At 39.6% G+C, this 25,417-nt stretch overlaps 1 protein-coding gene across 1 annotated transcript; it reads left to right on the forward strand.

Annotated features, from left to right (window-relative positions):
* The first annotated feature begins 667 nt into the window (after positions 1 to 667).
* slc4a2b (solute carrier family 4 member 2b) lies at positions 668 to 25,334 on the forward strand. Its single transcript, XM_077736500.1, has 25 exons — positions 668 to 740; positions 2,326 to 2,406; positions 3,071 to 3,300; positions 5,107 to 5,193; positions 8,458 to 8,598; positions 12,336 to 12,495; positions 12,814 to 13,028; positions 13,119 to 13,222; positions 13,638 to 13,846; positions 14,809 to 14,948; positions 15,887 to 15,973; positions 16,688 to 16,868; positions 19,143 to 19,278; positions 19,349 to 19,635; positions 19,709 to 19,893; positions 20,701 to 21,118; positions 21,195 to 21,343; positions 21,460 to 21,654; positions 21,755 to 21,994; positions 22,080 to 22,169; positions 22,235 to 22,401; positions 22,879 to 23,132; positions 23,202 to 23,371; positions 23,896 to 24,069; positions 24,158 to 25,334. Exons 5-25 carry the CDS (start codon positions 8,569 to 8,571, stop codon positions 24,236 to 24,238), a joined length of 3,672 nt encoding a protein of 1,223 aa, XP_077592626.1. The 5' UTR covers positions 668 to 740; positions 2,326 to 2,406; positions 3,071 to 3,300; positions 5,107 to 5,193; positions 8,458 to 8,568; the 3' UTR covers positions 24,239 to 25,334.
* Positions 25,335 to 25,417: the final 83 nt, after the last annotated feature.

A 25,417-nucleotide genomic window follows, 5' to 3' on the forward strand; every position in this document is an offset into this window, starting at 1 on the left:
AAAGAAAGGCACTAAAATGTGACTTGCATTATAATTCAACCCCACGAAAACTCCGAACTAAACTCATCATGGGTGCTTCAATACCTTTAAATTAATAATTATGATCTATTAGTCATGACTGTTTTCAAAACAACAGCAGGCTTGTTTGTAGAATGGTTAAAAAATAAAATAAAATAAAACCAAGAAGGTAAATGGACCGCTAATACTCCAGGCCATGTTTAAATTAAGACTGGTTTATCAGCAAACACATTTTAAAATACGCATATAGGCGCCCCTAGGTGATATTTAATACGTTTTTTTTATTTCAAAATTGAAGGTCGTGGCATCATCATCATCCTACGGACACGCCCCACTGCAGCCTCTTGTCTGTCTTGGAATCGTGAAGGATAGTTTACGCATGCGTAGAGAGTACATTGGCTGTGGACGCCGGGGATAAAATGCATGAAGCCAGCATACATTAACAGAAACTACAATATTAATATCAAAATAAGAAAACATATTTTGAAATATTGTGGTTCTATATGGTATATATTGTGATGATACTGGTTACATATATATTCACATGTACAATATTACTATAGAACATGATCTTTTAGTCTATTTTGATAAATTCAAGCCAAACGCAGTTGGGAAGTGCCTTTAATTTGAAAACCAACAACCGGAACCGGTATGCAATTTGTAGTATTGTCTGACACCGGTTGAGAGCAAGTCATTCAGACAGCCGGCGGCGAGAGTTTGAGGTGAGTACCACCTGGTAGCTATGTGGATAAAAGTCACAATTTCTATTCCATTAAAGCTGTAAAACTGCACTTTTCAAACAAATTGTTCTACTGCGGTAATGTCGAACATTGTTAAATTCTGTAGAAAAGTTCCACCACCCCTTAATTGCGAGTGGACCTGTCACGCACGCGCACACACACACACACACACACACGTACATATACACACACGTATTCATGTTTACAAACAGTCATACTCATACATATGGAATGAGTTCGTATATTTTCCTTGGTTTATAATTAATAAAAACCTTGTTAATGTGTTCCTAGTTGGAATTATGCTGTGGTTTGAGGGAGCCCCCCCATTCAACCCCCCCCCCCCCTCCTCGAACAGTATATCGAATGGCGGGAATAGATCAAAGGGGTATTTAAGCTAGCAGGTGCGCACGGTAAATATGCTAATGTTTTATTCTCTTGTTATTAATTATAAATAGTGGTACTAATAATGATGGAAATTTTGCATTTGTGTGATGACAGGTTTTACCTTGTCAACATTGTTCAGTGGGGCATAAACTAGAAGAACTATTATATCATAAAAACGCTTTTCCATTAGATAATTGCTTTTTGACGACTCATTTTCACGGTCACAAAAGTAGGGTTAACTACAGCACGATACCAATTCGGTAAGTATACTGACCCCAAAAAAGTTCAAATAGTTTAAATTAGAAATGAATTATCTTTTTTTTGTGTAAATATATCTATTAGCCGTCGATTAATTGCGTTAGCCTTATGAACTGACCCCGTTAAAGCGAGAAATAACAAGAATACACCATGAGTCATCTAAATGTAATGAAAAAATAGCTCACTTCCGTCACCAAAGTCATTTTTGGAACATTATCTTGGAAAAACATGCTTATATTCCAACCTATGTAAAAAGAACAAAAGCACATGACTATTATCAGGATGTGTTGTTGACTCATTGTTTGTAGCTTGACTACCTCGCAAAAAATGAAGCAAAAAGTGGACTAAATCAATGTGATTTTTGAAAAGCGCCTTCATTCTCAACTCACTGTCCAAGTTGGCGTTCATATTTTTGTGGCCTGGTCTCCACATTCCTAATGGAAATGGCTTGATCATGCAGAAAATGAGAGCGAGGGAGGGCCAAAATATGTTTGATAACGGCGAGATTTTTGTTTGGTTTACCTCCCCCGACGGGATTTTAACGTGTAAAGCCTTCAAGAAAGTCAACTGGGCTTTAAAAATGGCGTGGAGATTTTGGGGTGAATCATTGTTCAATATTGACCACAATCCCTTTTTGATTGACAGGCCGCTGGAGTGATCTCTTATTTAATTGGATGGTGGGATGAGATTGCGATTTTTTGCGTTTTCTCATGAGCGCAAACATGCTACAATGAGAGTGTCTGTGAGAGCTGATTTTTGTGCAACCTGAGCACGTTCTCATGCAACTTTTGAGGCTGGACTGCACAAAAGGCTTTATTGTTGACTTCAAGTTAAGTTTAGTCAGGCAGGTTTGAATAATGTGTTCGTTGTTGGGGTTAAAATGGGTATAAAATGAATGTTAATTGTTATTTTTATAATCAAATAGGTCCTGGTTGACTCATTGGCTGCCATTGACGGAGACAGACGTCCAATCCATTTTGACTGGGAGTGGGCATGTGGCTAACAAGTAAGGTTTGAGTGGTTTACAAAATAAAAGGATGACATTATTTTGAAAATTTACTTTAGTATTTATTATTACATGGATTAATTGACTTGGCATTTAGTGCATATAGTTTTAAATAATATTTTTTTAATTAATGCTTTTGAATTCATTTTCTGAAATATTAGGGTGACAGGGGGTGCTGGAGCCTTTCCCAGCCAACTATGGGAAGCAGGTGAGGCCAGAAATTTCATATCTAATACTTATTTATGAATATTTTAAAGCTTAAAATCTCATTGTACTTGTAATGGATTAAACTTTATTCATAATGACAATAAAGGCATATTATTTATATTTTATTCCTGAATATATTAGAAGCTTGACCATTCACTGCCAGCCCTCCCATTACAAATGGATTGGATTCTTATCCTCAACAGTGGCCTATCAATTGAAGTTAGCACCAAGACCTGATCATTCATTGGTTGATCTCCCAGTTCAAATAGAATGGATGGAACTTTCCATCCGAGATGTCCAAAACAATACCCTCCAGGTCCTAATCGGGGGGTATCATAACGTTTGAAGCTTTATTGCTTTTCCCCCCAAGAGAACAATGGGTTAGCATTTATATTGCTTGTTATGTAAGCAGTCATATCTTGGTCGCCCCATTTAATCCCTCTGCACCCCCGGACAGGTGCCGTGCCAACCCCGACAGAGGGCCTCGGATGGTACAAAGAGGACCGCTGTTGGCGAATCCGTCCCAGTCCATGTGTCGCACCGGCCCGGACTTGGTAGACCATCGCGCCGGCCAACTGGATCCGAGTCCCGCAGGGCTATTTTGGGAGAAAACACTCAGCGCTATCATCACGAAATCCCTTCAGAGGGTCTCTCGGTTGGGCAGCTGTCAGAGCCAACCGGTCTAAGGTTAGTAGAAAAGACGAGGTGTCAGAGTGAGTTGATATTATATTTGCTTTTGGGAAATATTGTTAATTACGAGGATGGGTTACGAAAGGAATGTGTTAAATATTTGTTGCTAGGCAGAGTTCGTAGTTCCCCAGGTATGGTCATGTTTAAAGGTCATAGGTTCATTTATTGAAAATTATTTGTATTAGTATTTCCTTAGTATTTGATAAAGTAACTCAAAATTCACTTTAAAATTTACATTCAAAATGTCTTTCCATGTGAATTTCTGAGCAAGGTTTACATTTTTTTTAAAAAGTTAATTTTTAGCATCCATAAAATACTTTTTAAATGTATTTTATAGTATTTTTCATTTGTTTTTTTAAATGTCTGCATCCTAAAGTTAAGTTAGCTTTTATAAGATGACTTATAATGAACTCTACAAACTTTAAATTATTTTTTTTATTGTATATTGTCTGCTTAGAATTCAAATACTTTTGATTATCTTTCATAATCTTATTTTTAAATAAATATGTCCAGTTTAAGGGTTTTTCTCTGCACTCGAAAGCATACTAAATGACTTGTGAATAAACACTCACCTCAGAAACTTTCAGTTTGCATACTTAAACTGTAGCTGAGTGCCATCTTGTGGTGGTGTACTCCATGGCAGCCACATGGGTTACTTATACTTAGCCCTTTACATTGTTTGTCACTTTGCCTGCCGTCATGGAGGTTATTTTCAGCCACCTGTCGGGATGAAGGAAAACCCCGGGCGACATATTAAGCCACGCATACGTGTTTTTTCCCCCAGCACATTCATGTGACTTCACATTGAGCCCTGGGATAAACAATTCCGTCTCGCATGTGCAGAACCACCTCCAGCGTTTGGATATTCCGTTCAGGCCGAGGCCGGTGTAAGCTGATGTGGAATGCGTGCCTCGATTATTTGGCAAAGGGGTCGCAGCCATTTGTTTAGATCACAGGACCCCCTTTGTTCCCCCGACGCTATTAATCCACTGGCTTTTGTGACTTTAAGGCGGGATTCCATGTGTAATGATTTTGTTGTTTTGGTACAAAATGGCTGCCGGCGGACTGTTTGTACTTTTGAGTTGGTACTCCGAACCAACAGAGGGCAGCAAAGGTCTTCCTCCGTGTTTAGAAATTCACTCTGGTATCGAATAAATAATTGACTCTTTTAATCTCTTAATTGATTTTTCCCTCTTAGCTTAATGCTAACAAACAATGCAAAACACCATAAACATCCTGAAAAATAGCAGACTTTCCAGTGTAAGACTTTAAAAGATTGCCTTTTTTAATATTTGACTTAAGAATTGAATACATTTAATGATAAAATACTTCTCTATTATTCTTTCCGCTTAGCTTAATGCTAACCAACAAACCTGAACGCCATAGACTGGCTAGCATATAGCACTAGTAATGGAGCCTAATCCCACTTTAAACAACAAATATCTAACCATATCATTAAAATCATACTTTTTTTAACTTAGGCAAACTTTATCCATACATTTTAAACTTAAACATCCATATATTAAATGATCAGGCCGACCAATTGACCACTCTGAAGGCGGAGGTGTGTTCGCGCGTGAGTCACTGTTGAATAGGCCCGGCAGTCACATGGCTACTTGTCAGCAGGCTCGGGGAGGAAACTTAATCCGTCCGACCGAGGCGACCGTTATCAGTCAGAGCACGTCAGTCCGTAAGGTTGGACGCCTGCTCGCTCGTTCTCTCCTCATCTTCTAACTTGTCTTTTTTGCTCTCTCTCTTTTTTTTCTTTTGCGTTTATTTGCCGTTTTGCTGCACTCTGACCAGAAGCGTCGCTCCCTCCTCCTGCCCGCAGAGTTCACAGTTGCACTACTACAATGTCTGCGGTGGCTTCTCTGCAGTAAGCAAAGCAAGGTAGTATAGATTTTTTCATTGATTACCATGTATTACTCTGCTCATGTTGCGTAAGGTATTTACTATTTGTATGGTAGGGGGACTTTAAAAAGTGTCACAGAAGGCTGAATTATGACTCTTTTATACTATTTATCATGTTGTATTTTTTTGGACCAGAGGGAAATAAGGTAAGTTCAACAAGACATTTTTACTATCGATACATAAAAGGTTCGGTTATTATAAGGGTTGATTTATGATTAAAAAGGATATATCAATATATATTTCAATGGGACTGACTTACCTATTTATGTATTAATATAACAAATTTAAAAATTGTGATTTCTTATCTCGAAATGACTCATTTGGGGCTATTTTTCTAATATGCTGTAGAAAAAAATATATTTTACCTGTACAAGCCTCCACTAAATGATCAATATATCAATTATTGTTTTGGATAAAGATCATAGTAATGCCATATATAGTAAAGCAGTACAACAAAAACTGATGCACTCTAAAGATAAATAAAAACCAAAACCAAAACATACACTCCAAAATATAATAACCTCTTCATATTACTAAAAACACTGGCATTTCATAATACATAAATAGCATGCAATTTTTTTAATAACAGTTACAAACTCTGTTTTTTTTGCGCATTTTTCATGATTTTTAGTAGTCTCTCTGATAAAAAATTAAGGTCGGAGTATGTCTGCGACCCCGAACGGACGCTATCAAGGCGGCTCGCAATCAGTGTTTGGGGTCAAACAACAGACTCTTTAAAAAAAAAAAAAAAGTGATGTTTTTAAGTGCAAGCACATACTGTCAAAGCTCTAAAATCAGTAGGAAAGACGAAAAGTTTACCCACTGCTGTTAAAATGGAAGATTTTTAGTATTATTAAACCAAAATAATCAAGTTTTGTGTTACTTGTAAAAGTGAAAAATGTCTAAAACGATATCCAAACAAGAAATGAAATTCGAACAGGGTTTTTTGAAGTTTTTATAACCACTATTGGTGCCTGCAACATTATCACTGGCCATTCCTATCATGAAACCCCCTATAGAACGCCATAGTTGGCACGACCATCCCTGCCAGGAATTTATTTGCTGTATTTTTAAACCAAGCGAGAGATGAGTCTCACATCAAACATAAATCATAACAAGTTTCTATTCTTAGACGTTGACGTTCCAATGTTTTCCAGGGAATCATTGCAAGCTAGCATCAAATTTGACATACAAATGTTGACTAGTTTACTGCTAAACTTTAATACTCAAACGTAAACCTTCTCAAATATTCGCTAAAGAGTACTTTTAATACATTTGTTTCAATATATGACACCAGTCAGTCCCCTTGTGTGCATAGGATCATGCTATGACAAATTGAATTAGCCCAAGAGGTCAAAACATGGCCATAGGAAAAGATTAAGGGACAATTTTTAAAAAAAATTCCACAGCTCAGACTACATTGTAGCGATAGTTATAGTCATACAGCATGTATAGTCAAGTCAAAACTGTTCTAGCATTAAAGTTATTGAAATCTAGCAAGAAAACTACAGTTTTAATCCTTATTTAATTCATTTCAGATTAATTAATGTCTACCATTCTGCATGTCAAAATACCTAAACAAGACAAACAAAAAATCAACTTATTCAATTAATTTTCTTTTTTAGCAATACTTTACCTTTTCCCAAAAAATGTCAGTCTATATTTTTCTTTACCCCCCCCCCCCCCACACACACTTCCTTTTGCTAACTCAGCATTCATCCCTGTCTTTTTCAGCGACGTCAGCTCTTGCTTTAAGGCTCTTCCGCTTCTCTTTTTTAAGTCAAGTCCCACGCCAAATACACAATCGAGGTCCAGATGCCATCCAACAATTGTACATTTTCTCCCAGGAAGGAGATCTGCCAGTTCCCATAGTTGCCCCTCTCCATCCCACCGTTCTGTAACTTAACTCCTCTATCTTTTCCACACCGGCGGGGTATTCATTTACTGGGAAAATAAAGCGTCTCACCGGGTGAATGACTCCGTTATCACCAGTTTTTTTTTTTAGCTTTGTCACAAAACGGCTTCATCTTTACAGTCAAGGCATCACTGTATTTCTTTGAAGGCCTTCCTTCATAGCTCGCCGTCATTTTTGGCCTCATTAAATCTCCGCCAACAAGGTCACTGATAGCAAACCGTCGCATATACTTGCCAAGGAATCTTCATCGTCACCTTCTCGATTGCGACTGTTAAACAACACCATTTGAAATTGGCGATACTTGACTCCAAGTCTGGTTTATATATAGTTACGTCTACATCGTGGTAATCATTCAAAATGACAGGCTCGATGTTGAGAGGATTAGCCAAAAGCACGAGACGGCGGTTATCGATAGGGTCTTCCTGCACGGTAGTTGAGGTTATCAGACTCTTATCTAACTAATGGTTAATGACCTTGGATGGCGGCAAAAATAAGGTCGCATATGAGTGTAAAAAAAACCAGACACTGTATTTACAGACGCTTCCTGACGAACAAGTTAGGTTTCGAGCGCTTGTTCATAAGTTGAAAGTGTTCATAATTTACAAGTGTTCATAAGTTGAAAGTACATTAATTGAGTGTTCATAAGTTGAAATTGTTCAAATTGAAGTTGATTCAGTGCTATATTTTGTATTATAATTTATGTTTAAGGCCTATATAAGTATATTGAAGGTTTATATAAGTGCATTTGTATGTTTAAGGCTTGTATAAGTAACCAGCATTGGTTTGTACTGAAAAAAACATGTAATAAAGTAGAGAGAATACATACAGTACTGTAAACATACATTAGAGAGATGGAGAGAGAGCGATTTACGAGAAACTGGCCAAAAGAAGCTATCTAATAACAATTTACAGAAATGTTCGTATGTACCGTTTGTTCGTAAGTTGAAAGTTTGTAAGTAGGGGAGTGTCTGTACCTTTCAACGTCAAAGTTTACGATTTAACTGGGCGGACGGTTCCATTGATCCTAAGAGACAATAAAATGAAAGATCAAGAAAGCGCTACAGAAATGTTTTCTCATCTTTAGGATGATAACAACGTCCATAGGGTGAATTTTCTGTACACAAGGTGAAATGTGAAACTCCTTATGAGCATTTTGTGCTGACAAAGAATCTTTTTATAGGGTGATTGAAAATGCCGCAGACAGACTGTAATTATGCACAATTATAGGGGACAAAAGGTCAAGAAAGTTACACATTATACTGTATGCTATGACTGTATGAATGATTTGATGCTGAGAATCTATAACTGAGTTAACTTTATGTTTCTAGGTTATGCTGCCCAAAAGTTGCCTCAGTCCCTGCGAGAAAGAAAAGGGCTAACAACGACGCCACGACTGATCACAAAGAGTTTTTTCCAGAGCCTGTTCATCAAGCAGAGCCATGAGCAACCACAAGCAGGTCAGAGATGATGTAAGTCAGCACACTCAAACATACACTTTTCCAAAACTACATGAGGTCCAGGCAACTGTTAAAAAATGGAGTTTATTGGCGCATAATTGCGATTCATTGGCGAATTTAGATAAATCCCATTCATCATAAAATGACTGGATTAAAAGCCCTGAAAATTCAGTTTTTTTTAGATCTAAAACTGTTTATTTGAGCTTTTTATATATATTTTTAGATTTTACAAACTTATTTTTGAACTAAAAACACAGAAAAAAATGATTAAAAATTGACAATTATTGATTTAAAAGGGGGAAAATCAGGACATTTAATATACATTTATAGTATTCATTTAATTTGATCCTAAAAAAAAGAAAGTTGGCACTAATTTACTTTCCCGGGCCACACAAAATGATGTGGCAGGCCATATTTTGCCCCCGGACTGCCATTTTGACACATATTGCCAAAGAAATGAACCACAATTAATTGATTCTTCTCAAAATGAATCGCTTCTTCTCACAACTAATCACAAAAAAATCGCAATTTTCCTCACTGCAGTCCCGATAATAATCACAATAAATAATAATCCACCACACAATCCACTTAAAAGCAGACAGACTCCAAGTTAAATTACCTCCGTTGTTTTTTTCCACTAAAATTCCCTAGAAAAACCTAATAATAAGAAATACCAAGGGCCTCTACAGTTCTAATGTTTTTCCAAAAGTCTCGATATTATGTCGGAACAGCCGTCCGGGATTTCTTGGCCCTAGTTGAGACCGTCCTAGCTTGAAGCGGTTCTGGTCTTAGGCCAAAGCAAGCAGCATTCCTCAGCTGCGCGACCAGCTCCTCCATTCGGGTATTTAAGATCCCTCGAGCAAAAAATATATCATACAGGTTTTTAAAAGGGGGTTACTTCTATTTGTGCGTATTCCAAGAATGGTAATTTATACTTTGGGCATCTCGGGAATCTTTCTAGAAGGTCTTCTGTCTGACCTTTTACCAACTTGTAGTCGTCCACAGCTCATATTTATTTTCCCCCTCTGGCTCAAGGTTATCATATCCCCAGCGTACAGGAAAATGTTTATTGAATTTGGGATCCAGTGAATAGACAGTGACGGTTGTTTTGTTGAAGAGATCATGGAGGAAATACCTGCTTTTCTTTTTATTTAGAGTCGTTTGTTTCGGTTTAGTGGTTGCAGAGACGTTTTGTGTATGTTACCTGAGGCTCGTTTGAAATAGTACTTTGGTTAAATTTTGTGTTTTTGCTAGCTGGAGTGACGTAAAATAGATTAAAAATGGCTAGTTTAAATATGTTTAAGCTTTGATAAATAATGTAAAAGTTTTTGAATTTGTTTAAACTTGCTGCTTAGCAAAAAAATGCTCAAATTTAATGTCTCAAACTAGCTTGGTGACTAATTATTAAATGATATTTGCCAGCTAATTTTTCCAAACTCTCCTTGGGCGCTAACAAAAGAATTTTGGGTCATCTTCTTTGGGACCCTCAAAATACTTAAAATATCAACTGCGTGTATACTTCTACCAAAATTGGCCTGTTTTTGGACACATTAAGTCGACAAAAATAGCCAAAAAATAATAAATAGTGACCCTTATTCACACAGTAAACAATTACTAAGACTTCAGTTTAAGTTAACTTCCTTATTGGAATACTTCCTTAAACTTGGACTATAGGATATCATTTCCTTGGTATAAATAATACTGTAAAAGTACCATAAAAGAAACTGGTATTGATAATTTATCCTGATTTACGAGTAGTAGTAGTAGTGTGTCACACTTGCCGGCAGGAAATATGCTTTTCAAAATAACTTGCTCAAGATACAAAGAGAAAAAAAATAGTTTGTTTGCATTGCAGTACTTCCCGCATTCCCATTGGCTACTCAGGTTAATTATTACATTTGACAACGGCTACGCAGGGGAGAGTTCTGATTAGCCCTCTTTTGGAAATGTAGGATTCAGGCTTCTTGAGTCATGTATTTTCTTGAAGAGTTTCCGCCATGGTCATGTGACCAAGGCTAACTTGAGGTATTTTGGGTCGTTTTTCTGGGGGGAAATTTGGCTTTCGGCACAGTTTTAAGGGGTGGCGGCTCTCCTGCGACACATTCATGGACTATTTGTACTCGTTCAAGGTGAGTTTGGGTGTTTAGGTAGACTTTCCCACAAGTTGAATACAAACCGAAGGTTAGACAGAGAGACATTTAATCCATTCAGTAAAAGGGTCTAGGAATGGTCTGTTGGGGGATATTCTAATAATTAAAATTAAAAAATATACCAGAATGTGGGTTCAATTCTAGTAAGTGGTCTTCAAATTTTTATAAAAAATTCTCTTGTTGATCTATAATAGTTTTAATACTCTTTGCCTCTTTATAGAAAAAAATCCCTTGTATATTTTTCATTCAAAAATGGTACAAAAAAGGTAATTCCAATTTCTTTTAATCAGTATATTCTATTGCAGACCTAAATATATCTGAAAATGTTTCTTCATCTACTCAAAATTTGCGCTGATTTCAATTCTAAGGTGAGGCGACGTCGCCATCTTGAGTGAGTCATTAGTCTTTACAGTAGTTTAACAACTTGATATTCACAGACCAGCTGGCCTTTTGCCAATTGCAATAGAAAATAGGATGGGAACGAGTTAATCATATACATGCCAGAAGATCTTGCTATGTTACAACATGAAGGTCACAACTACCCACTCGTAAACTTCGCGCTGACTTCTTCTATAGTTTGCTTCGTCATGTTTTTCTGTTATAGCCCTGGCCGCTCTTTTTTTGGCTCAAAATTGTATCACCTCTATGAGAATCCCTCGCAGGTCTCTCCCGGCTTCGGGGATGGACTGTGAAAGCACCGTGTGAAAATAAACTGACGGGTGGTGGATCTGGAGACGTTCCCGTGTTGCATTTTTGCATTTCCTGAGTACCTTTTTTAGTGCTAAAGTTTGGGCTTTGAATGAAATTCAGCTTTTCTCATTGTCTGTTAAGCTATGGATTTTAAGGATTTTTTTTTTGTTCGTTTAGGACAAAGTGGTTGGAAAGATGTGGCTCGGGGGTCAATTTAGGGCCGCAACACAATATTTTGTGTTCCTCTACGTGATCTTTTTTAATGATTTTCATTACTTCCCAAATTTTGATTCCCTTTTCAACCGGAATTAGCAAATTTAAACAGTGAGTGGGAGACTTTTTTTACATCACATTGTTACAACAAAAAATGCTATTACTCATGTAGACATGTTGAAAAATATGCAAAATGACAGATATGAGAATGTTGACCTGGTAACTCCCAAAATTGTTCCAGTTTAGAAGAATTATTAAATTTCTGGACATAGTTAATTTCTCAGAACAGAAAATAATTATGACTGTATTCATATTTTCACTTTTTAGCCAGAATCAAAGTTCCTACTATCTTTTTAACTGATAAGTGAATCCTAAATGTCAGATCTTCTCTCACTACTATGCGGCATGTAAAATGCACACAGTGGGCGCCGGGAATCATGGGAGATTTGTTCCCAAAAACCTTTTCACACGTTCTTAATACACTTTTGACATCACATGACCCATGTGAACATCCCAGGGTAGCGGAAAAACAGTAAGAGAACCCAGCACGTGGCTATTGTGTACAGGAAAAGGCTTGACAGGGTCATGTGACACGCTAACTCGGGTGGGACCATAGCCCTCTCTTGTGGGTAACAAATGAATTGACTCCAGAGTAGTTATTAATTTACTGATTATTTATTTTGGCTTTCATTTCAGCCTGAGGTGTCGACATCGCACCGACCGGCACATCTCGACGAGGATGACGACGGCGATCTGAACAAAGCGTTGGGAGTCGAACGCTTCCAGCATATCCTCAGACCGTCCACTTCGGTACCGGATGAGCAGCACCATAACTACCATGAAGAAGATATTGAATGTGAGCAACTTTTTGGTTGCTTTTTGAAATGGGAGTCAATGAGTTCATATACTCACTAAAGTTATACGAGTGGGTGTCCACACTTATTTGTTAGTTCTACTTTTTTATTGAGTTTATAGGTTGTGATCATGGTGGTAAATAATACCAAAAATTAGGTTTTACAGTCAATTTTTGAAAACAATAGGCTAAAAAATGACATTTATGTCACTAACACTAAAATTTGAGCATGTCTGGTTAAAATGAATTAATTATCATTCATATCAGTTTGCATTTTGATTCATATTTGAAAGCCTGATCTAACTAATCTTCTTCCATCAGATCACCGGCACTCCTCGCATCACATCCACCGACCTCTGTCCAAACTGCCCCAGGATCTCCGCCGCAAAAAGAGCAGCAAAAAGCGACGCAAGGACAAGGACCACAAGATGGGCCACGCCCCCGTGGAGGAAGCCGAGGAGGAGGAAGAGGATGAGGAGGAAGGCCACGAACCCAGCGTGGCCTCCCCTGAGCCAACAAAAGTCATGGATGTGGAGGTGACTAATTCCTGGAGTCATTTATCATGAAAAAAATATTGTTAGTATTTTTATTATTATATATCATTGACACTTTTTGTTGTTTTTCAGTTTTTCCTCTCTGATGATGACCAATCGAGCCCCCCAACCCGAGACCTGGACGTGGTCCCGCAGTCGGGCGCGGGACCCCGCCCAGACGACGGCACGTCCACCGAGTGAGTACAGATTTGGTTGTTTTTTTAGTGACGTCAGAGGTTGCCAGGTCTCCGGTATTCAGGTGTCCCGCTGTGCACTCCAGTTATGCCGTATATTATCCGTCGCCATAGACGACGCGCCACACCTCCGTTGAGGCTCCACCTGTGACATTTAGCGCTGATAGCATCACAGTGTCGAGTCCAAGTTTGGGATTAAATGGAAGTTTACTGCGAGAATCTGTTTTCATGAAACAAAGCGCAAAGAATCCAGCATTATTTTGACTTATTGGACGGTGAGTTCAATTCAATTTAAGTGGATTTGCATTAACCAAAAAGACCATAGTATTTTGGAGTCCAAAATTAGCCCGTTATTTTTACTTGTAATGATAATAGGAGTGAATAAATGTATAAATACTAATGTCTTGTCCTCTTCTAGCATGCCAGAGTCGCCCATTAGCCCCAGCCCGGCGCATTTGGAGCACCCTCCCCTGAACCGTCTATCCTCCACCGGCCGCAGCTACGACCTGCAGGACCGTCGGCGCACCGGCAACATGACGGGCGCTGAGCAGGCCAAGTACCAGCGCATCCCCACCGACGAGAGCGAGGCCCAAACGCTGGTCTCTGCCGACCTAGACGGCATTAAAAGTGAGTGACTTGGATCAGTGAAGGAGTTAAAGTAAAAATGTCAGATAACATTGCGATTAATACCTTCCACCCAGCTTGCGACTGGAATGACAACGCCAACTCGATTAATTCACGTAAAAAAGTCCAAACAAACCACTGTGGCAAACCCTAACCCTAAAAATGTTGGCTGGTAATGTGCTAGCATAGCATCTTTGTCATCAAACACCATGTATGGAGAATAGCATCATAGTTATAGCATATTGTAGCTATCCATATTTTCAAACTCTACCCAAATAGTTCATTTTTACTGCCATGGATGGTCAACTCTTGGCAATAAGTAGATAAATAGCCTCATCTCCAACATGGCAACCTACCGAAAGTCATTAAAACTCAGTGTTGTTAGCCCAAAAAAGCAAAATAAACAAATAAAACAAGGACAAGTGATGCTAGCTAGCCCGTCGCTACTACTACTACACTTTTGGCTAGCTCACAATCCCTATCTTAAGTAAATTAGCCGCTTATGACAAAATTGGCGAGCCACAGGTGGAAAACTGGGCTACTTTGACATCAACACGGCACTTGTGGGAACACATCTCTCTTCCTGGCGTCCGCTCAATAGCGGGAATTATTAGACGAGCCGCTTCTCCCCTTTTGTTCCACCTTGAGCAATTAACGACAATGTGCGCTGATCTGCTCTGAAGGCTTCAAGCGGGTGGGAGTTGGGTCAGGCGCCGGTCAAAAATGAACGCTTTTCCCCAATTGGTGGAAGCGTGGCGGCACTCACCTGTGTGACCGCCTTCTCCCTTCAAAAGTCGCCATGAACGCTCTCCCCCCTTAAACGCCAATCGCTTAGATGAGTGGGTCAACGCAGGATAGAATTAGAAGCATCACAATTTGTTATATTGGACCCACTGATAAAGGTAAAGTGAATAGAAGAGTTGTTTTTTGTTGTAAATGATATTTTTGATGTGGTTTGCCACCAGGTCACCGCTTCGAAGATGTCCCCGGCGTACGACGACACCTGGTCCGAAAGAGCACCAAAGGACAGGTGGTGCACACGGGAAAAGACCACAAGGAGTCGGCAAGTCGCACGCCGCGCAAGCACGACCGCACCCCGCACGAGGTAAGCCGTCATTAAGCGTTCATGCGTCACAGGGACTTAGGTTGTTGCTATTCATATGTTAATTTATGATCAAAATTTATCCTGTGTTTTGAGAGGGGGATTTTTCTTTACATAGACAAGTGGCCAAATATGTCATTTTTAACTGTCTTTATAGTTGATATAATTTTTAACTCAGGTTATTTACTATTATTATTATTAGTTTTAATTGGGGAGAAAAAATATTTTTATTTGTATTTTGTAGTAGGAAAAATTACTAAAATAAAAGCAGTATTCTGCCTAATAATTGTTTTATTGTATTTTAAATCAAGTTTAAAAAAGGGAAAACTTTATAATGTTTTTTTAGATATGAGAAGCAGTATTTTTTCAAATGTAATTATTAAATTTAAAAAAAACTGCAAATTCAAGTAATTTATAAAAAAAATAAGACTTATTATCTAACAATAATTCAGCAAAGTAACATTCATACTTTATACCCAGTTTTTGTTAAAAAAAAAAAAATTGCTAAAAAGTCAAGTTTAAAGTACCATAACACATAAAAAAAAAAAATTTAAACTAATTTTATAGCCATGAACTGAATAGTTGACAATCACCAACTAACCGCGAATGAAAATAATCATTTGTGGCGGCCCTATCCGGCACAAAATCCGAAAGTACTTATTTTGCTGTCCAACTATTTAACTGGCATTCGAATTAAAAAAAAAAAAAAAAAACTATTATCCCGCCATCATCTCCATCCCTCAGTAGGGAATTAGCGGACGGGTGGGCCACTGATTAAAGATGAATGAATGACTTCTTTCCTTCCACACCAGCGAACAAAAGCAACCGGACACCGGCCGCTCCTGCCGTTATGATTTATTAACGCACGCGCGCGCAAATTCTCACCCGCCGGTAGGCCGTCCACATTTTTTTTTTCAGTCCCTTTCGCTCCCCCTTTTCAGCCCGTGCCGGTGGTTTTGTACCGTTCTCTCTCTCGGCCCAAAGGCGCCCTGGTGGATACGGTGCCCCCCGCGTACGAGTATAAGAAGGTGAGGTTGTGGGTGCGCCAGGAATGGCCGCCACGCCGCCCAACCACGTGTGAGCGTGATTTTAAAGGCACGGAGTGATGCATGGAGTTGGTAAAAGGAAGGTCGTTTTTTAGGGGAGAAGTTGCACGGTGTGTGGTGTGTTTTAAAAAAAATATTTAAAAGTATGCGGCCATTTTTGTATCATCGCAGTATCATCGCCTAGATAAGTCATTAATAATTTATTATGAAGATTCAGCGTGTTAATTTCATTGGAACAAACATTTACATACAGTATTAACAATTTGGTAAGATATTTATTTTGCCTTTAATTTAGCTGTTTTCATTTTTCATCTCTATTGAAAAATAATTGCTGATATTGTAAATACATTTAGAAAAAGAAATCATTTACATTTTTTAAAATCCTTTTTTTAAATATCATTTTTGAACAAAGTAATTTATTTAATCCTTAATAAGAATGTTAGTAAAATTACTATTTATTTTATATGAATAATGTTTAACTATTAATACTCTATTTTAAATATACAGTCTATATAAATTATATATTATATAATAAGAAATTTTAAGGCAAAAATTCTCACATTAAACCCCTGTGTGTCCTTTGCATGTAATGTTTATTTTATTTTAATTTTTCTATCCCAAAAAGGGCCCCTAAATCTCTTCTAGGTATTTTTTGTGCCACTTTTTCCACGTGAATGACCATCACTTTCTCTCCAGGTGTTTGTGGAGCTGAATGAGCTGACCATGGACAAGAACCAGGAAATGCAATGGAAGGAGACGGCCCGTTGGATCAAGTTTGAGGAGGACGTGGAGGAGGAGACGGATCGTTGGGGGAAGCCGCACGTGGCCTCGCTGTCCTTTCGAAGCTTGCTGGAACTCCGGAAAACCATCGCCCACGGTTTGACCTTTAAATTATAGTACAGTATAATGCACACCCTCAATTAAATTTGATTTCGTATATAAGGCGGAGTAGTAAGACTAGTTATGAATACATCCACTAGAGGGAGCTCTGCTGGATGGAATTTCATACCATTATTAATTAACACATTTTGATCCACATATTAGGCACTTTTGAGTACATTTATATTGCGGAAAATATGGTATACATCATTTGGCCATCCTACAAATATTTGATTTTTTTATTTTTTATGTAATTGCTGAGTTTTGTCAGTGAAATTGTTCAAAAAGATACATTTTGGGAGGTTAATCCCTTGAAATGTTGATCTAGGAAGCTAAAAAGATTGAAGAACCTTGCAGTAAGACATGTATGATACCTTTCCTCAATACTAGTGTCCCACAAGTGCAATCAGTGAATTACAGTCAGGTGCGTCTTGCAGCCCAACCCCCGTTGGTTCGACTCTGTGTCCGTGGAACGAAAAGCTCCTCTCGGACGTAGCAGCCCTTCCCCCCAAGACGCACCCTCAATGAAAGGCCTATTTTGAAAGATTGTGAATACTGCATCCATTAGAGCTGGAGAGAATTTCATACCATTATTAATTAACAAATCTTAATCCACATCTTAGGCACTTTTGAGGACATTTATATTGCGGAAAATATGGTATACATATGTAAGACCTATAAATATAAAAAAAAAATATATGTATATTTTTTAAATTGCTGAGCTTTGTCAGTGGACTTATAAAAAATATATGTTTTGAAGTTAAACCCTTGAAAAGTTGATCTTTGAAGCTAAAAAATGTGAAGACCAATGCAGTAAGACAGATATGATACTTTTCCTCAATACTAAATGTCCCGCAAGTGCAATCAGTGAATTGCAGTCAGGTGCGTCTTGCAGCCCAACCCCCGTTGGTTCGACTCTGTGCCCGTGGAACGAAAAGCTGCTCTCGGACGTAACACCCCTCCCCCCAAGATGCCCTCCTCAATGAAAGGTCTATTTTGAAAGATTGTGAATACTACATCCATTAGAGCTGGAGAGAATTTCATACCATTATTAATTAACACATCTTGATACACATATTAGGCACTTTTGAGGACATTTATATTGCGGAAAATATGGTATACATATGTAAGACCTATAAATATGTAAAAAAATATATATATTCTTTTTAAATTGCTGAGCTCTGTCAGTTGACTTATAAAAAAATATATGTTTTGAAGTTAACCCCTTGAAAAGTTGATCTTTGAAGCTATAAAATGTGAAGACCAATGCAGGAAGACACATATGATACTTTTCCTCAATACTAAATGTCCCGCAAGTGCAATCAGTGAATTGCAGTCAGGTGCGTCTTGCAGCCCAACCCCCGTTGGTTCGACTCTGTGTCCGTGGAACGAAAAGCTCCTCTCTCCTCTCGGACGTAACACCCCTCCCCCCAAGATGCCCCCCTCAATGAAAGGCCTATTTTGAAAGATTGTGAATACTGCATCCATTAGAGCTGGAGAGAAATTCATACCATTATTAATTAACAAATCTTGATACACATATTAGGCACTTTTGAGGACATTTATATTGCGGAAAATATGGTATACATATTTGTAATACCTACAAATATAAAAATATATATTTATATATATTTTTTATTTAAATTGCTGAGCTTTGCCAGTGGACTTATAAAAAATATATATGTTTTGAAGTTAACCCCTTGAAAAGTTGATCTTGGAAGCTAAAAAAAAGTGAAGACCAATGCAGTAAGACACATATGATACTTTTCCTCAATACTAGTGTACCGCAAGTGCAATCAGTGAATCGCAGTCAGGTGCGTCTTGCAGCCCAACCCCCGCTGGCTCAACTCTGTGTCCGTGGAACGAAAAGCTCCTCTCGGACGTAGCAGCCCTTCCCCTCCTCTTAGTGGTTTGCAAGTCGGCCTCGCAGCTCAGGGATCCTGGTTTGAAACAAAAGTTGGTCCACCTGTGTGGAGGAGTTTACATGTTATCCCCATTCAGCACCCCTTTTCCTGTGTTTTTAGTTCAAAAATAATTTTATAAAATCTAAAAATATATTTAAAAAAAAAAAAAAAAAAGATTGTTTTCAGTCTATAAAAAACTGAATATTCAGGGCTTTTAATCCAGTTTTTTTAATCCATTTATTAAAAAAAATCTAAATATTATATCTAAAATGGTCAGGCCCACTGTGAAATCAAGTTGACATTAAAGCAGCCCACAAACCAACCCAAGTCTGACACTCTTGATCTAAACTGTCCTTTTTGTGCCTTAGGTGCGGTACTGTTGGACCTGGAGCAAAAAACCCTGCCGGGCATCGCCCACCAGGTGGTGGAGAAAATGATCATTTCCGACCAGATAAAAGCCGAGGACCGTGCCAACGTCCTACGAGCCCTCCTACTCAAACACAGGTATGCATGCGGGCACCTCATTTTTTCCACCGCCAAACTCACAGACCAATTGTCCCCGCCCTCTTTCTAGCCACCCGAGCGACGACAAGGAGCACAGCGGACCCTTCCCCCGGAACATCTCGGCGGGCAGCCTGGGCAGTCTGATGCCACACCACCACGTCACCAATCACGCCGAGCCGTCCGTCACCGACCCGCTGATGAGCTCCGCCCACGCGGCCGGCGACGGCGAGACGCGGGTAGACGTGGAGAAGATGGAGGCGGGGATCGCTTCGGGGATGCATCGCTCTAAGTCCAAACACGAGCTGAAGTTGTTGGAGAAGATTCCGGAAAATGCTGAGGCCACGGTGGTCCTCGTCGGTGAGTTATCTTTGTCTGTAAAGAGCCATTTTTTTAGTTTTTTTTTTGGTGCTAATTTTGAATGTTTTTCCAGGTAGCGTGGACTTCTTGGAGCAGCCCACCATGGCGTTTGTGCGGCTGCAGGAAGCAGTGGAACTGGAGTCGGTTTTGGAAGTCCCCGTGCCAGTCCGCTTCCTCTTTGTGCTTCTGGGACCCGCCACCACCAGTATGGACTACCACCAGATTGGACGCTCCATCTCCACGCTCATGTCTGACAAGGTACCCACACGGAAATTTAATTTATGAGCCGTTCAGTTGTCGTTCAAAATGTGGACGCAAGACCCTTAATATTCCGTTTTTTTATAGATCTAAAACAATGTTTTTTAATTTATTTTTAGATTTTACAAAATTATTTTTCAGCTAAAAACACAGAAAAATAGATTAATAAATGACAATCATTGATTTAAAAGGGGTAAAATCAGGAAAATTTAATATACATCTATAGTCTTTATTCAAATTTGATCCTAAAACAGATAGTTGGCACTCATCATTTACTTTCCTGGGCAACACAATGATGCGCCAGATTTGGAACCCGGGCTGACACTTTGACACATTTGCTTTAGAGTTGAATCTACGGGGGTTGGGCAACCGTGCGGGGGAAGGGGGAAGCTTTTCGTTCGAGCCGTACTGCCCCGACCGACCGACCGACCGACCGAGCTGACTGACAAAGTTGAACCAGCGGGGGTTGGGCTGCCAGAAGCACCTGACTGCAATCCACTGATTGCAGTTGCAGGACACTTAGTATTGCGGAAAGATTTTCTCTGTCCAAGTTGAAACCAAAACACTCACTGTTATTTTACCCTTATTTTAATCTGCCAAGCCCTGTTAAATAAAGAATTACCATATTTTCACGACTATAAGGTGCACTTAAAAGTCTTACTTTTACTACAAAATAGACAAGGCGACTTATATATGGACCAATACTAAATCACTATCAATAATAGTAGAGGAAAAAGCCCTATTTTATTCTGATTTTTTTTTTATGAACACATTTCGTGTCTTTTAACAACTTTTAACTTTCCACAGCAATTCCACGAAGCGGCTTATCTGGCCGACGAGCGGCAGGACCTCCTGAACGCCATCAACAGCTTCCTGGACTGCAGCATCGTCTTACCCCCGTCGGAAATGGGCGGCGAAGAGCTGCTCCGCTCCGTGGCGAGATTCCAGCGCGAGATGATGGAAAAGAGGCGGGAGGGCAAGCTCCTAGCCGACGAACCTAAAAGCCCTGAGGAAAAGGAAGCCCTGGTCGCTCCCTCCAAGAAGTGGGACGACCCCCTGAAACGCACCGGGCGACCTTTCGGCGGTCTGGCCCGAGACGTCCGGCGGCGCTACCCGGCGTATGTCAGCGACTTCAAAGACGCACTCAACAGCCAGTGCATGGCCGCCGTCATCTTTATTTACTTTGCCGCCTTGTCGCCCGCCATCACTTTTGGGGGACTCCTCAGTAAGTAATACTCTATTGGAATGTAGTTTTTATTGTATATACTTTATAATGGTGGTTATCCATTGTATGTTTTCAGGTGAAAAGACAGAAGGCTTGATCGGCGTTTCCGAGTTGATCGTGTCCACGGCCGTGCAGGGCGTGGTCTTTTGCTTACTCGGAGCGCAGCCGCTCTTGGTGGTGGGCTTTTCCGGACCACTTTTGGTCTTTGAAGAAGCTTTTTATTCGGTAAGTTGACACAAAAATGAACCTAATAGTAGAAATGAATGACCCCTGACAAATAGAGGGGAATACTAAAGACCTCTTTTTAACCTTGAGTAAACAATCATGACATATTTTCCTAGTTCTGCAAGTCGAGCGATATGGACTACCTGACGGGCCGTGTGTGGATCGGCGCGTGGCTGGTGGTCATCGCGTTGGTGACGGTGGCCTTGGAGGGAAGCTTTTTGGTGCGCTTTGTGTCGCGCTTCACACAGGAAATCTTCTCCTTCCTCATCTCCCTCATCTTCATCTGCGAGACCTTCATGAAGCTCGGCAGGGTGAGCCAAAACCGCCATATTTTAACTCTTACTAGAATTCCCTCCTTTTTTCTTGGCTTTACACTTCAAATTTAATGATTGGCTTTTTGTTGCCGGGCAGATTTTCAAATCACATCCTCTAACTCGCTGTTCCCTGGACCCGCCTTCCAACGAGACGGTGGCTTCCAACATTTCCGACACGACGCTACCGCCTCCGCTCAACATCAGCGGCGTGCCCGACACCCCCATCCCGACCAACGAGCCCAACACGGCTCTTCTGTCACTGGTTCTCATGGCTGGAACCTTCTTCATCGCCTTCTACTTGCGCAAATTCAAGAACAGTGCTTTCTTCCCTGGAAGGGTAATACAATAAAATCTATTCCTTTTTCTAGATACAACCTTTTTATCCAATCCAATTGTAACTTTTTCACTTCTTTGGTCTGCAGTTGCGCAGAATTATCGGCGATTTCGGGGTGCCCATCGCCATCCTCATCATGGTGCTGGTGGACAATAGTTTACAAGACACCTACACTCAAGTAAGAGGACCTTAAATCCGAATGGGCGCCCCTGTAGGATGCCCACTTTCTCTGTTTGTGCGCAGAAACTGAATGTGCCGAGCGGATTTTCCGTGACCAGGCCGGACAAACGTGGCTGGGTCATCAGTCCGCTGGGTAGTGATGGAAAGTTCCCTATTTGGATGATGTTTGCATGCTGCCTGCCCGCTCTGTTGGTCTTCATCCTCATCTTCATGGAGACGCAGATCACCACGTGGGTCTACTCCTCCGTTTTTGTCTTTGTAAATTGCTAGGTATAGGGCACGAAGACCTTTAAAAATATAATAATTGTATCAGGGCTGATACATTCATTACTGTTGCCAGTAGAGGGCGGGCTTTGGCCTGTGGTAGCATAATAGTGCTTACTTTTCCCCCCTCTTTCAATTAAAAAATGATGATAATAGTGGAAAAAAGAAAATAATAAGTAAAAATAAAGTTAACACTTTTCATTTTTTTTAAACTAAAGAATACTGTAGTTGTTTCCCCTTCCTTGATTTTTTTAATTAAAGTGTATCATTCCAAACAATACAAAATTTATATATCTATATTTTTCCCATTTTTAAGTCCAAATAATCAAATTCTCAAATTAAATTAAATTTGAAATATAAATATACGAGTAAAAAGGAAAATGTCAACTATAAAAAGGCTATATATATGTATTATATTTTTCTATTTTTATTTCTCTTCTCAGGCTAATCGTGAGCAAAAAGGAGCGCATGTTAGTGAAGGGCTCTGGCTTCCACCTGGACTTGCTTCTGATCGTCACTCTGGGCGGAGCCTCTGCACTCTTCGGCCTACCTTGGATGGCGGCGGCCACCGTGCGCTCGGTCACGCACGTCAACGCCCTGACCGTCATGAGCAAAGCGGTGGCGCCCGGAGACAAACCCCGCGTCCAAGAGGTCAAGGAGCAGCGCGTCACTGGACTCCTGGTGGCCGTCATGGTCGGTACGTATCCACCCCACTCACCCCAAACGTCACCAGTCTCCCCTAGAACTCTGTCTCCATCTCCCCCAGGTCTGTCCATCGTGATTGGGGACCTCCTACGGAAAATCCCGCTCGCTGTACTGTTCGGAATCTTTCTCTACATGGGCGTCATGTCGCTCAACGGAATTCAACTCAGCGAGCGTATGATGCTGCTTCTCATGCCGCCAAAATATCACCCTGACCACATCTATGTCCGAAAAGTAAGAAACCCACAATTTTAAGGCTTTTTAAAGTGGAAAAATAAAACAATTAGCTAAGCCTAGCATAGCTGCTTCATTGTAGCACACTATAAAATTTTGTTCATATTCAATTTAAATGAACTGTGTTTTTCTGAAGTAGTAGTAGTACTACAAATTGCTAAGTAATACTTAAATTCCTGTTGGTGTCTAAACAATTTAGCTAGCAGCGAGCTAGCATAGCCTCTTCATCATAACTGACTGACTTATCACATTTTTACTACACAAATTCAATAACTCTATTTTATTTGAAAACTACCGCTAGCCCTAGCATAGCACACTGAGAAATCCCACTCTTATTCAATTTAATTGAGCTGTGTTTTTCTGTAGTAGTACTACAAAATACTAAGTACTAATTAAATTCCTGTTGGTGCCTAAACAACTTAACTAACAGCCTTTTAGCATAGCCTCTTCGTCATAGCAGACCTTTTGTTTTTCAAAGCAACACTGTTTTCATTTGTAATTGTAATTATTGTTGTCGTTGCCAGGTCCGAACGCTACGCATGCATTTGTTTACATGCATTCAAGCCGTTTGCCTGGCGGCGCTGTGGGCCGTCATGTCCACGCAAGCTTCACTGGCCTTCCCTTTCGTGCTCATCCTCACCGTACCCGTGAAAATGTTCCTGCTGCCACGCATCTTCACCGCCCGCGAGATGCTATGCGTATGTACTCAAAAATGTTTAAACTTGACATTTGATTTTTATCACCACCATACATGAACTTCTCTATTTCCTTATTCCAACTTTGTAGCTGGACGCGGACGACGCCGAGCCGACATTTGACGACCGCGAATGTCACGACGAGTACTCGGAGATGCACATGCCCGTGTAACCCCCCCCTATTGTCCCCCAATGGGCGACCCCTTCCTACGTCAACTTGTTACTGTTAGATCGTATTTCAGGGCACAGCAAATCAAACAACGTAACAATTTTTCGCCCCGTCATCCCTTTTTTTTTGGCTTTTAATCCCTGAAAGTTTTGCTCTGATTCACATTGAATATGTGACGAATGAGCGGTCAAGTTTCCGCTCAATTCGCACGCCGCCTTACCAACAAGTGCCTTATATGAAGGAACTACTGAAGTGCAACTCACTTTTCACTTTACTCAATTCTCATAGCACTTTTTATAAAATACCAAGACACCAAAATGAAGTAACTGTAACTCACTGTGATTGTTTTTTTCACCCCAATTTATATTTAAGGAATATACATCTAAAATTATTGATAGTGGATTAAAAATAATCATGATTTCCAAAGAATATAGAACATTTAATTGGAAAAATACAACTACAATTTTTTAAAAGTAAATATTTTTTAAATATTTAAAAAAATATTGCAAGTTTGGTAAAATAAAATGTTATTTTAAAATATAACGTTTCAAAAAGCAGGAAATTCATTTCAATTGACAGTTAAATGTACTTTAGACATTAGGGGTTTACTCAAGTGTATTGAAAGTGAACATAGTCAAAATAGCCACCAGAGGGCGACAAAGCTAGAATTCTGTATGTGTAACTCTTAGGCTTTATAAATATTTAGTCTTATTTGTCACATGTTTTTGGGGTTCGGGAATACTTATTAGTGCCAAAAATTCCGCCCTAAACGTAGACAATGTTGACTGACTGTCTTTTTTAATCCAAAAAATGAAAGCTAAATGGTGTCCTGTTACTCAAATTTGTTGTAACATACCCCCAGAAAAGTGCCTGCAGGACCACATAGTGGGAAGAGAAAATAACCGTTCTCAATGGGGGTAAATAAAACACTTATAAATGTAGTTTTAATGTTTGCTTGTGGTGCCGGTGAACCATGTGAAGTTGTTCCGTCTAAGTCTTGCTGATTGTGGAACACGAGAGGCCACTACTGAAGTCCCGTGTACATTTTGACAGCTCAAATATTGATAAAAAAATTATAATAAAAGTTATTTTCTATTTATTATGTCGTTTTTTATCTCTTTCTGACACTTAACCCACTTTCCCTGCAAATTTAGGTAAGTTTATACTGCTTAATGTCTACTC

The sequence above is a fragment of the Stigmatopora nigra genome, chromosome 16 (genome assembly GCF_051989575.1).
Source record: "Stigmatopora nigra isolate UIUO_SnigA chromosome 16, RoL_Snig_1.1, whole genome shotgun sequence".
Classification (NCBI taxonomy): Eukaryota; Metazoa; Chordata; class Actinopteri; order Syngnathiformes; family Syngnathidae; genus Stigmatopora; species Stigmatopora nigra.